This window comes from Empidonax traillii, unplaced genomic scaffold, assembly GCF_003031625.1.
Source record: "Empidonax traillii isolate 1590-97213 ecotype Southwest subspecies unplaced genomic scaffold, ASM303162v1 scaffold39:size2480183, whole genome shotgun sequence".
NCBI lineage: Eukaryota > Metazoa > Chordata > Aves > Passeriformes > Tyrannidae > Empidonax > Empidonax traillii.
This window is the reverse complement of record NW_020955232.1, coordinates 341,574-355,013: the sequence shown is the minus strand read 5'-3', so window position 1 is coordinate 355,013 and position 13,440 is coordinate 341,574. Positions and strand designations below refer to the sequence as shown.

General features: G+C 43.9%; 1 protein-coding gene across 1 annotated transcript; it reads right to left on the bottom strand.

The window, feature by feature from the left end:
• Positions 1 to 1,782: 1,782 nt before the first annotated feature.
• On the bottom strand, positions 1,783 to 12,076 carry NPTX2 (neuronal pentraxin 2). The gene is made up of 5 exons (XM_027878173.1): positions 11,544 to 12,076; positions 9,928 to 10,144; positions 6,348 to 6,592; positions 4,464 to 4,643; positions 1,783 to 3,413 (listed from the first exon to the last, which is right to left on the bottom strand). The coding sequence occupies exons 1-5, from the start codon at positions 11,991 to 11,993 to the stop codon at positions 3,186 to 3,188; spliced, it is 1,320 nt and encodes a 439-aa protein (XP_027733974.1). The 5' UTR covers positions 11,994 to 12,076; the 3' UTR covers positions 1,783 to 3,185.
• Positions 12,077 to 13,440: the final 1,364 nt, after the last annotated feature.

Sequence of the window (13,440 nt, the reverse complement as noted above, 5' to 3'; positions counted from 1 at the left end):
CTGGAAAAATCCCACAACACCTTCAAACCCCCCAGATTCCCTGGCTACCAACAGAGACCTTTCCTTACTGGATTGAGTTTGGCAGTACCTGATCTCTCCATCTGCAGGGCCCTTGTTGTGCTCAGCTTCAGATTCCCACAGCAGCATCAAGGGATCATCATCCATGGCAGAAGCCTCAGCCAGGTTATTTTCTCCTGTACCTGCAGGATTCAGGTCCCCTCAAGGATGATGCAATAGAAGGCTGATCTTCCCTCCCAGTCTGGATAACTAAAATCAGCTGGATGAAGAATCCTTACAAATAGAATGTGGTGCCAGTAGCAAGCAAGAAATAAATCTAATCTGTAATTACATAAGCATTTTTTTAGAGCAAACATTACTCTGATTGAGAAAGTGCCAGCTTTAAACACCTAACACAACACAGCAGCTTCACTACTGGCCTGCATTTCACCTTTGGGGAAGGCCTGAGGGAAATCAGGTCTCTGAAGCAAAACAGAATCAGCTGCTCCCCAGCAGCCTCATGTACTCAAACACCTGAAAAGTGTGTGTAACAATGAGGGTAGAGCTTTGCTGGTAAGAATTTCTGTAGCTTTCTTTGCATTTCTGAGAGCTAAATTCAGTTTAATGAGCAAGCACTGCCCAGCCAAAACCACCTGGATCAGGGAGTCAGTCTCCTGGTCCCAGGGGATCCCAGATGGTCCTTCCCCTCACCAGCACTTGGCTCCAGTTTGACAGCAAGTCTGTAACTGGAGCCTTCAAACAAATTCCAAACCTGTGAAATTATCTACATTTTCTAGTGACCAGCCAGTTGGTCAAAAAAAAAAAACCCCTTGCCTTTGAAGAAATATAACCTGGATTTTAAACACACTGAATGCTCCAGCTGTTGCTGCATCAAATATGTACAAAGAGAATGGTGCAACACAGGAACTGCCTGAACAGCACTCCCAGCCCAGGGGAGTGCCCTGCACACCTGCCCACTCCCAGCTCCCAGGGGTTTCCTGTTGGGATCTGATCCTGCTTTTAGGAGTCCCAGCCCTGCCTGGTTTTAAACAGCAGCACATTTTCTAGAAATCTGCATTATTGCATGTTCCAAGTGCTGGAGCTGTCACTCAGCTTTCCTGAAGTTATTACTTCTGTGTGTTCGGAGCAGTTTGGGAGCTGAAGGTTGTGTTGTCACTTCCACACTTCATAAGCAGCAGAGATGCTGGAGTGTGGTAATATTTACTCCTGTTTTGCCATCTGCTTATAGATTCACATAAAACATGTGATTCCCAGAGCGTGGAGCAGCAGAGTAACAGCCTTTTCATTGCAAGATAAAGGTATAAAATATCAATACACATCTTTTCTTCTTAATGAAAAAGGTGTTCATGCACAAAAAATAGAATATATATATGTAGTAAAAATTAATGAAATTAGTTCTCTTTTCAGTGGAATACATAATCTCTAGCTTTGACTTTTACTAAAGAGTCAGTGTCAAAAAAAAATCCAAACCCAAAAACCCTCCTCAAAAGTCCTTACCATCTGGATTATTCAATGAGTAAAAACCAACTTAAGCTATTCTTTAGAAGAACCATCCCAGCTCCAGATGTAGAGCTGGATAAACACTCCTGTCCTAGCTGGTTGTTCTCTTACAGAGTCCTCCCTTCTTTGGTTGAAGATTGTGATTTAAGGAATTTAGGGAATAAAGAAAACTTCTCACAATTCTAGGGAGACAGTAGCTGAGCTCAGAGCAGCTATGAAAGAGAATATTCAGTGACTTACATGACTATAAAAGAATTAAGAGACTCATTTTACAGTGCATTTTAATTAAAAGTTCATTATAAGAATTTTCTTTTAAGAACAGCATACTACATATTCATGGAAATATGTAACTTTACCCTACAAATGGGACTGTCACCATATTATTCTTACAATTCAAACATATGAAAAATAAAATATGATATTTAGCTTTATAAATTCCCCCTCCCTCCCCCCCTTTAAATCCTTTTTCTTTTAAATAACAAAAGTATTAACTCTTTCCAGTACAGTGCATTTGCTATCTGCGAGCCACAAACCAAGTAGTCACATCAATGCCAAGGAAACAGCAACATTGTTTGCAAAATATTGAGAGAAAATGATAAAAAAATATAGTAGTCAGCCCAGTGCTTACAGAAGAGACAGTCAACAAGAATTGAAAAAGCAGCACATTTTCATATTACATAGGACCATCATAATAACATATAAACCAGTGCAGAAGACTTATGCTGGAAAAATAGATAGCAATTCTCAGCAAGCAGAAACTGAACTTTGGCACTTGCTCATAAAAAGGCCTTTCAAAGCAAAACAAAACAGAAATTCACTTAATCACACCTTGTATATTAAAAAAAAAAAAATAAAGAAAGACATTGACTAAAGCAAGAGACACAATAGAGGAAAGTTTACAAGCCAGGTCACTGGGAATTCAGTACATTCAGCCTACAGAAAATACAAGTACAATCTTTCATCCATCTGGGATCCTGGCTAGCAAAGGACAGGCTTTGGGACAGAACCTCACCTGAAGCACCTCAACTTCAATGGAGCTGTGCTGATTAAACAGCCCTTTCTTCACATTGAACTGTCTCAAATACATCCCCTCTTTGTCATAAAACAAGGATCTCTAATCTGCAAATTAAAAAGCAAGAGCCTTGCACTCAGACAGTGGCTGTTCTGCTCTACCCACAGCTGCACCATAACCACTGCAGTGTAAGGATTAAGTGGTTTCTTTTAAAAAGGGCTAAAAAAGAATGGCTTTGATTCAAAAGGGGAGACAATAGACTGGAAGGAAGGATTCACATTTAGCCTGTTAATGCTGGCGCTCTGGCAGCACCTCTCATTCTCAGGAGTGCCACAGTACACACGTGCAGGGCTGTCCCCCCCTCCCTGCAGGACTCCTGGACTAAGCTCAGGCCCAACCAAAAGGCTGTGCAGGCCAAAGCATATTTTTGGATCGGGCCATAAGAAAGCCAGGGCTGCTCTAGTCAAGGAGTGCTCCTTTCACAGTCAGGCTCAACCCTGAACTAGCAGCTCTCTTTGCACTGAGGCAGTTTACTCAAGGTTTCATTCTTTCGAGGAGTTAAGATCGGGGAAGGGCAGAGAGAGAAAACAAGTGCTTTAGTTTGCACAGAAGATTGTCCTACTAAAGGGGGCACTTGAATGGGAAACAATCACAGCTATAAATCTAGCAGACGCTCTTCACAAGTCTCCACAGGCCATTTAGTAGCACCTCCAAACACATCGACGTTGTTATCGACCCAGGGGATGATGTTGCCAGGCATGTTGATGGAGCAGTTAGCGATGTTCATGATGTCTTCAGCTTTCAAGACCCTGTCCCATATATTGAACTGGCTCAGCTCCCCAACGAAGGCTTGAGTTGCATCAAATCTTCCTCCCACTGTGTCCTTTAGGCACACAAGAGTTAGAATTAGGTGAGAAGCTTATTTTGGCATTTCCTTCTTCAAACTTGAAGTCCCTCCCCACCCAGACACACTGCTTGAAGGAGGTGCAGAGTTAGGTCACAGAGACGAACAAATTCAAGTTTCTACAAGAGCTACACTGGACAAGACATTTTATGGAACAGTTACAAGCTCCAATCTCAATTGTGTCAAAACAACTGAAGGCAAACAGTGGTGACTGCACAGCATCCCCAAAGGGCTACAGATAACCAACCCTACCCCTGGGCAATAGAGCTGGAAGGCAGCTTTAAATATTGAGGCTAATTTGGGAGACATCCTGCAAGCTTGGCATAGGACAGCTCCAGCAAGAGCTTAGTATGAGCTGGAGCATCTGCTATGCAGAGTGGATTAGGATACTGAACTTACAATTCCATAATTTATGCCATGGGTAAATATGCACTAAAATCAATATCAAGGCAAAACTAATTTTTCTTTGCCCCACTGTGAACCTGGGAATCCTGAAGAAAAGCTATTTCTTGCTACTCATTATATTTATTTCTTGTGGTATATGTATAACTATGGGTAGAGAAAAACCATGAAGCCAAGAGCCACACAACTCATAGAAAATTGTTTATGTAGTGTGAACTAGAAAAGCAAGATTCAGAATCCTTTGGGTTTTTTCCACACTCAAAAGGACTTAACCTCATCATACTTTCTGTTGGCAATACTAATATTCAAACTTTATTAGCCTTTGCATTAAGAGAGTTATTTACCTACACCTTTAATGAGAAACCAAAGGTCTGATTTAGAGTTTGTCTCTGACTTCAGGCTCATTTTCAAAGTAAACATCAAATCCTGAATGGCTGACAGTCTCCACTTCTTGTTACATACCTGCAAGCCTGCAGAGTTCACCCTCACAGACACTTCACTTGGTTTCAGTTTTTCTGATACTGTGTCTACAACAGGACCAAGTGTTTAACAGAGAAATTCTGTTTGTTTGGGGAGTTTTGATTTTATTTTTCTTTAAACCCTGAGAACACCCTGTCACACTCTCACCTGTTCCTGACCCAGAATCAAGACACCTCCAGGTTTAATTGGATGCCAGGGAGCAAGGTTCTCCCCAGTGCCAAGCTTCTCTCCATCCTGAAAAGCCTCCCACATTCCATCTCTGGTTGTCCAAGTTATGCAGATATGATGCCATTTTCCATCACTAATGAAGAGAGGGAGCTGGGCAACCTACGAAAAACAGAGAGTAAACACATGGCAAATCAAGTCTAGCAGTTCCAGCCCAACATTAAAAAAGGGACAGTATTTACTCTATCCTCAGAAGCAAAATCTTTAGGGGCAAAAGTTAGTACACATCTTTCTACTTTGTCCCAGCTGCCCTGGGTTCAGGAATACAGCCACGCTTTTTACTGGAGATGTGAGCCTGTGCTTCATCCAGAATTAAATGACACAAGACCAAAGCCTAAGCTGCTACCACATAAAATCATTTAGGTTGGAAAATCCCTCTAAGATCACCCAGTCCAACCATTAACCCAGCACTGCCAAGGCCACCACTAAACCACATCCCCAAGTGCCACATCAACACGTCTTTTAAATACTTCCTGGGGTGGTGGCTCCACCACTGCCCTGGGCAGCCTGCTCCAACGTTTGGCAACCCTTTTGGTGAAGAAATTTCTCTGAATATTCAGTCTAAATCTGCAGCCATTTCCTCTTGTCCTGTTGCTTGTTACTTGGGAAAAGAGATCAACCCCCATCCTACCTATTAATCTGTGGCATTTGTTGTTTAAATCTCAATGCTTAGTCATCACTTTCCATCCAGTGCTCATGTTAATCTCCTCAGATTCTGGAGGCTGCCAACACCATTTGTAATAGCTCTGCCAAAGGGATCTGCCTGCCTGCTCCCATTAAACTTGTGGGAACTGTTTCATAGGGCTCACAATAAGGAGGAATTATGCTCCTTTAGGAATCTGGTCTGAAAACTTACTCATCAACATAAAGGCACAAATGCAATGGGCTGTGGAGCAGTTGTGATGTGTGGTTAAAAAAGCCTCACAGAACACTGATAGTACCAACATGATGTTGAAGAAAAAAAGTTATTGCCAAAGATAAGCAGGGTCAAGTTTCCTTCTGTTCCACAAACCATTAAAAGTAATTGGCTTATTGATTTGTGAGGATGATGAGATTGTTAAAAGCCCTTAACTGCCCACATGACAAACCACCTGAGTTGTGCTGTAAACCTGTAAACACCTGATCCCTCAGAGAGCAGAGAGTTACTAGGAAACCTAACTGAAGGTGTGGAGAAAGTAAGGATCTATAATCTGCTTTAATGTCAAGTTTCTATGGGTCTTGTTTTCTTCAAGCCTCCTTCTGAAGCTTGTCAAAAACAAATCAGTGGTATGAAGTAGAGTGAAACAATTGCTGCTTTTTGTATGAAAAGTCTGAAAAAAGTTATATTTAAACTGATGTTCGGTCACTAGGCATAACAAAAGCAGACAATTACGTGCCTTTTGCTGCTCTCTGTCTTCTGCAAAATTCATCTTAACATACCTAACTTCTACAATTAGAAATTCTACAATTACTATTAGAAATACTGCAACTGGCTTAGATCTCACAGGACTTGCAATAGCGTGGCTTCAAATACTGTTTCTGCTTCACAAAAACAAAAAAGAAGCCAAGATCTGCCTGTAAATTCAGACAACACCCCTGAGTGTGTGCACACCTGGGTGTGATGCTGCTTTGTCCCACCACACAAATATTTGTGCCATTTGACCTCTGTTTTATGAACTTGCAGTGAGCAGATGAACAACAGACAGGCAGACACTGCCATCTCAAAGGCTTCTCTCAGAGACAAGGAAAGAGTCAGTAGAGAGGAACCAAGAAGTCAGGCCTTGTTCTGGTTATGTGGACACTAAAGAAGATTTAACTAATTCTCACCTTATCATTAATTAGCAATTCAATTGGATTATTCCCCCATTCTATGAGGACAATTTCATTGGCTTGCCCAGGAACAGCATATGAGAATGGAGTGCCAATCCCAGGAGAAGCACTGGACCTCAGCCACAAGCACACGGTGAAGGCGTAGAGCTCCGGCAGGCTCTTCTTCATCTTCCCATACAGGTAGTTTGTGCGGAGGGGAAGGGACACCTTGAACTCATCAGGGGACTTAAATGCACTGTTACCTGCAATCACATTGAGGAAGAAAAACCTGTAAATTAAGCTAAAGCAACGTATCTGTAATTCAGGTTAAGGCACAATTTAATTTACATTGAGAATCTTTGGAATTTCAATCACCTTAGAGAGATACAGAAAAAAATATGCTGAAGCAGTATTGCTGAATTGATTTTGCAGCACATAATACAACTAGATTTTATCCACACCATGCTAATTATTTAGTTTATTTCTCCTGCTCACTTAGAGCAGCCAATCTTTCTCCATCACCTAGTTCATGGCTGGGGGCCTGCCTATTTCAAGCAATTTAAACTGGTTTAAAGGATATTTCCTGTCACTAAAATGGATTCTCTCTGGTCATTATTAAAGCATCATAGTACTTCAAAAGGAGGATTTCTTCTACTACTGCCACACAAGCAGCAAGGAGCAGCACTCCCATTTTAAGATCTCAGACTGACACTGTCATTTTGAGTGGCCAATCTGAAAAAGCTGACATAGAAAGCAGCAGCTAAAGTCAGTAGAAGTGATTTCAGTCCCATAAATTAATCAGGACAAGTTCTGAACAGTTCAAAGTGATCTGAATTAAAAATGCAATATCAAGTTATGAACTATTAAAAGATTAGACATTTGATTTAATATAAAAGCAGAAATTAGCATTTAGCTTTTTCTAAAAGATGTGATAAAAACCAGTGAGATATTCCAGACCTGCTTATGAAACTGAGAACCCTCGAGATCAAAACTTTCTGAAGTTGCAGTTCTCTGTATCATGCAGTTTTTGTATACTTCTGATGTAGTCACAAGTAATTTTCTAGAGTGAAGTACTAAGAAATAAAATCCACCAGTCCTGTAGTAATGTCACCCTTAACATTTTAGCAAGCTCTTCTTCTGAGCCCCACTCGTTTCCCTCACTCACATTCCTGAAGCAAATTCAGTCCCCTTGCCAAACCTGACACTCCAATCCAAGTGAAGAGCTGTTGTCACAAAAGCTTTCCACAGTTCTCATATGGATGTTTTAAACCATTGGCATTCTCTCGGTTCCCATTCTCAGAAGCAACTGAAGTGTTTTGGCTGCATTTTTCACAGAATGAGGGGGTGGGAGAAGAATGAGTTTCTCTTTTGCTTGCATCTGTCTTGAAGAACTTGCAGAGCAAACCCTGAAATATTCTAAATTCTAAGCAAAAAAAAAGACCAGGGTCTGAGGGCTAATGTTGAGCAACCTCCACTAGGCTGGTACACCAATCTCACACAGAAAAATAGGAACAGACTCCATTAAAAGCACTGGTTGCTCTATGAAAAAAAAATTCAGAAAGCAATAATGGGTTGAAAAAGAACAAACAATATTCAGCTTTCTGTGTGTGTTCTTCAGTTTGTTCTCATGACTTGAAAGAATCCACCACTGGAAATGATAACAAGATCCTCATGTTCTGGCCAATGGGCACATGCACAGGAGAAAGCAATCCTTTTCCTAAAGAATCTCTGTTTTTGGACTAGATGGGCAAGAAATACTGTTATTCTCTTTTAGAGACGGAGAAAATAGGTTTAGATTTAGTGACCTGTTCATGTCTCCAGCAAAGCCAGGAATCACACCGAAGTCCAGGCACTACTGGCTGCAGGATTATTTCTCCTACATGATCTACTACTCTCAATGGAGAAAACTGGTGAAAGAATGACCAGGAGACTTTGGGAATCACAACAGTTGTACAGGCTTCAAACTCTTCTGCCCCACTGGTAACTAAAACAGCTGTCACAACTAGAAATAAAGAAATCCAAAGTTCATAGTTTCACCTCATAAGGTTAGGTTTTTTTCTCAATTTATTTAGTCTCAGGACAATGAGGAGTTTATGACACTCTGGTTAGTTGTCAGGAAGAGATGCTAAACAATACTATATTCTAAATAAAAGCACAATAGAAATACTATTTTCAAAAGAGGTCATATGAAATACTGTCTGTATTTAATTCACAATAAAAGCAGGTTCTTAGATCATTATTACCCTCACTTTGATTTGACAAAGGAGCCAGAACAGCTAAGCTGCACAGTAATAAAGAGAAAATTACACAACTAAAAGAAAGACTGTCTTGGTTCCTGTCCCAAATTCTTCACTTGCCTAGAGACTTAAGACAGCCCTCACCCCCCCACAAAAAATAAAGGTGGGAACAGGTTATTTTTAGCCTGACTAAATTACACATTCTTGTTCTCCCACCACTCCCTTTCTCTTTCTGATGACTTGCTGCTATGAGTCACATCTCTCAGAGACAGGGAATGTACTTGACACATAAGACATTAACAGGCCACTAATTCTCCATAACCTTAGCTGCAGGTAAGGCTTTATCTTGGCTTTCATGAAATACTAAAAGGCAGAGCCAGTAGAAGATCACTTGCTGCTCCTTCCCTTTTCCCCTCCTTCACACTTTTTAAATGAAACAAGAATAGATACAATATCACACAAATGGCTCCATTAGGCTGCATTTTTAAATTCATGAGCTAGGTATGTTTATACCATTTTGAAAGTATGTCCATTAGGCTGCTTTTAAGCGGAGAGTTATTCACCTTGGAAAATCATTTAAGGATGGGGCAGGGATATTTACTGGCACTCTAGTCCTGCACTGTCCACTGTTCATGTACACAGTCAATACAGACACTTCTGTGCTTCAGCTCCTTCCACAGGCATTTGTGATTCAAATGAACAGACTCTCCTCAAGCAGAGAGATCTCTGTAATAATTAACGCAAGTACCAGAGTGAATGAGCAGGATTACGAGAGTGTCCCCCAGTGGACCGTGTGTAATCCACTGCAAACTCTAAAGGCTACAAGCTTAGGATAGGGCACAATTCAAGCATCTGCAGTTGCCCCAAGCCATAACCAGCAACTAAAGGAGAGACCACCATCAATACTTCCAAAAGCAGCAGGAAACTATTCCGGTATAAAATGCCATTCATTACATCAAAGGCAGTTGTGCTAATTAAATTGAGCCCATACAAATTTCATTCCAAAGAAAGAAAGGCAGCTCTATTTAGATGCTTGACATTACGTAGCTATTTACACCCATGTCTTATTTCCACTTGCCTCCCTATAGATCCTTCCATCCCACAAACACTAAGAGTTTCATCCTAACCACCCACACACGCCAAATTAAGAGACAGGAAGCCAAAGCCATGCAACAGCCTGTCAAGCAAGAAGCCTGCTACAAAAGAAAAAAGAGAATGCAAGTATTTGCACTGTCACCCACTATTCAGTCCAGCACCTCAGTGTCTTTCCCTCGAGGCCCACATTCAGTCTACTGCACTGGAAGGAGGGAGTAAACAAAATTAATCAGCAGGGGGGAGTGTTTCAATTCTGGGCAGATTACCTTTTTCCAGTTCAGACACTCTTTCCAGCAGCGCATTCAAGGCCGTCTCTGTCTTCTGCCGATGGGCTGATGTCTCGTTATGGAGCAAAGACTTCTCATCCTCCAGCTCGGCCACTTTGCTGAGGAGCTGGCGCTCCAGGTCTCCGAGCCTCCGCTGGAGCATCTCCCGGAGGTCGGCAGGCAGGGCAGCATAGGACACGTTGGCTCGGAGCTGGTGCTTTGGGGGAAAGGAAAAGAAGGAAAAAAAATATTGTTATTTCTGGAAGAGAAACTGTGAAATGCAGATTTGCTCCCGACTCAAAGGGAAGAAAGCAAGATCACGGAGCTCTCCAGCGAGTACAAAACAGGCACTGCTTTTTTAGCACTTGTCATGTTCAGTGCTTTTATCAGCACTGTAGCTAAAGAGGTCCTGAAACAAAAGGGCACTTTTGTTAGAGGCTTCCAGAGCTTCCTATGAAGGAGTCTTCATACATTTAAGTTCAATAAAATCAATGTAGGGAGAAGGTCTGATGCACTTGCATTTGTATGTGTACACATGGCACATCAGTCAGTTTTTGCTTTGCTTACTGTAAGTGACATGGCCAACACAGGTAAAGAGAAAAACTATCACTTTTTTTTAAATAAAAAAATTAATCTACTTCGAAAGCAAATTCACCAAATGAAAGTCTCCTCAGTTTGGTTTGTACAGCAAAGAAGTCAGATACTCTTTAGATCAACTGTAAGTATTAGCCAGTGAAAGTATTTTTATGAAAACTGGGAAAAAAAAGACACCTCACACTCTCTTAAATAACACTGGTATCTTTAAGGACACGGAAAAACCAATGTTTCCACCTACCATGTTATTCTAGCACAGCTTCTCTTCTACAACCCTTAAAAGAATGCTTCAGAAAGCAATAGTAACAAAAGGATATTATACTACCAGATCATTCAAAACTACTTGCAAAGCAGCCCAGTTCTCACAGAACAGCCTTTAGGAAGTTACCATCTGCACATCTTCCACTGACTATTTGGAGGGCAGCAGGAGGACACAAGTGTAGCTTTCAGGGTGTGAAAAGCAAAACAACATCCGGCACAAATCCTGTGGGAATCATCATCCCTATAAAACATTTCCATGAGTGCCACTCAAAATATGGGCGCTGTCCAAAGGCTCATGGAAATCACTTATCAGTGGGCTTGGACCAAATCCCCTTTCTGTCCAGGGGTGTACAGAATCAGGTTCTTTTTATTCTATGTCAGCTCTAAATACATCATCTTATCTGCACAATCTGCCCAGCACAATCTCCTCATCATCACTGCTCTGTTCAGCACCATATGCCGAGGTCTTACTGCCCAAGGCGTCAGCTTTGTACCTCAAACCCCAGTGAAGTCACATCCCCAGAAAAAGAGATTTAGACATATTAATACAGAAACTAAGCTGTGACAAGCAGGGAAACCATAATCTCCCCCCACGCAGTGGGAGAGCACATTCAAGAAGAGCCCTTTAGGTGCTTTACCACTACAGAGAGCAGATAAATAGCCAGAACAACGTGACAAGCAGTTCGCCCCCGGGGCTGGGGCATCCCCGCTCTATCTCCAGGAGCCACGGCCAGACGTGAAGAGGCTTTGCCCGGCCCTACCTCCAAGCTCTCCAGCCGGTCCTTCAGGGTCTGCATGGTGCGGCTCAGCTGGTCGATGACCTGCGCCGGGTCCCGCGGCAGGTCGCCCATCGTGTCCTTGCCCTTGCCCACCTCGTTCTTCCACGCGGACTTGCCGTCGGCGCCCTCGCAGCGGCTGAGCTTGCCGGTGAGCTCCCGGATGGCCTCCCGCTGGCTGCCGATGGTCTCCTTCTGCTGCAGGACGGTCTCCCGCAGCTGCAGCACCGTGGCTTTGAGCTCCTCCTCGGGGGGCAGCGCGCCGCCCTGCATGGGCACGGGGGGCAGCGGGCAGCCCGCGCCCGCCGCGTCCAGCGGCAGCGACGTGCACACGAAGCGGCTGCCGGGGGGGCTCTCCTGCTCGCCGGCCGGCGACCCCCGCCCGCCTGCCGCCGCCGCCGCGGCGAGCAGGAGCCCGGCGGCCACGAGCAGCATCGCGGCTGGCGAGCGGGGCGGCGGCGGTAGGAGCGGGTCCCGCCGCCCCGTCCGGTCCGTCCCGTCCCGCTCCCTCACACGCCGCTCCCGCGCTCGCCGCCGCCCGCCGCTTTTATGGGCAGCGAGCGCGGGGGGGGCGGGGCCCGGCTCGCGCCGCCAGCGCTGGTTGGCTGCGGGAGGCAGTGACGGAGCAGGGAGGGATCGGCCCCGCCCCGGGGGCCACCCGGGATCGGCCCGGTAGGAGCGGGGATGGGAGCGCAGGGGTGGACCGGGATGGGCCGGGACCGGCCCCGCTGGGCCAGAGCCGCCCCGGAGCTTCTCCCCGTGCCCAGCCCAAACCCCTCTGCCTCCTGCTGACGCCGGTTCTCCCTTGTTCTCGCACAACGCAGTGGTCTCTGCTGGGTCTGCTCCAGCTCGTCGACGTCTTTTTTGGGTTGAAGAGGACAAAACTGGACACGGAATCTCCATGTGGGATCGTCACTTCCCCTGGACCGACTGGCTGCACTCGCCTGGGGTACGGCCCAGAGCATCACTTTGCCGTCACAAAAACGGGATCAGTTTGAGCTACACATGGGCGTTCACACCTATGGTGGAGGGGAAAGGGACAAGAACATGTCAAGAAGCATCATCAGAAAATTTTGTGGAGTACCACAAAACTACTGTTGGACCATAAGACCATTGGAGTTTTAGCTATATTGTTTGTGGCATCTGATTTTTTCAAGGCTGATCGATTTACCTACTTGAATTACTTTCATTTTATTTACTTGAATTACTTTAAATTTATAATCTGTGAAGGCTCGTATATTTTTCCAAGCACCATAAAAGCATCAACTGAACAGTTCTTGCAAACTTCCTATATATTAATTTCTTCTTAGATGTGCAATGAAAACTCTTACTTCCACTGGAAAAAAATAGAAACAATTTCCTTATGCATCAGCAGAGGCTGCTCTTAGGACTCCCTAACCTTTGAGAAGAAGTTCAGATTTTTAGAAAGTTTATATATAGAAGTGACATTTTTCCATAGGGTGAGTAGCTCTTACAGTGAAACACATAACTATTACAATAATTACGAATAAAAATAAGGAGTAGAGAATATGTAATTAAAGATATTTTTTAGCTTTTTTTTCAGTTAACATGAGAATTGTTTCGTTACAGAAGGAGTTAGCAAGCTTCCAGGAGTGTGCACTACAGGGATAGTTAAGTCTGATTGCTTCATGAAGTCCAGTTTATTTGTTCAAGTCCTCCAGCGCTGTCCTGTTTGAAGTCACCCCACTCAGAGCCACCTGCAGCCACTGTTCAGCCTCATGAGTGAGATGCAGCTCCCATTGCTTATCCAGAGGCAGAGAACCTCGAGGGCGGGCAGAGTTCAAAAGGCAACTCGAAGCTCCGATTTCTGCCTGAACTCCCTTTGTCTGGAAACCACGTCTCGGGAGACTCTGCCGCTTCC

Coding starts and splice junctions, on each gene's coding strand:
- NPTX2 (XM_027878173.1), bottom strand. CDS start 11,993: ATGCTGCTCGTGGCCGCCGGGCTCCTGCTCGCCGCGGCGGCGGCGGCA. Junction 10,145..11,543: donor ACCGGCTGGAGAGCTTGGAG/GTAGGGCCGGGC, acceptor TTTCCCCCAAAG/CACCAGCTCCGAGCCAACGT. Junction 3,414..4,463: donor TGATTCTGGGTCAGGAACAG/GTGAGAGTGTGA, acceptor GTGTGCCTAAAG/GACACAGTGGGAGGAAGATT.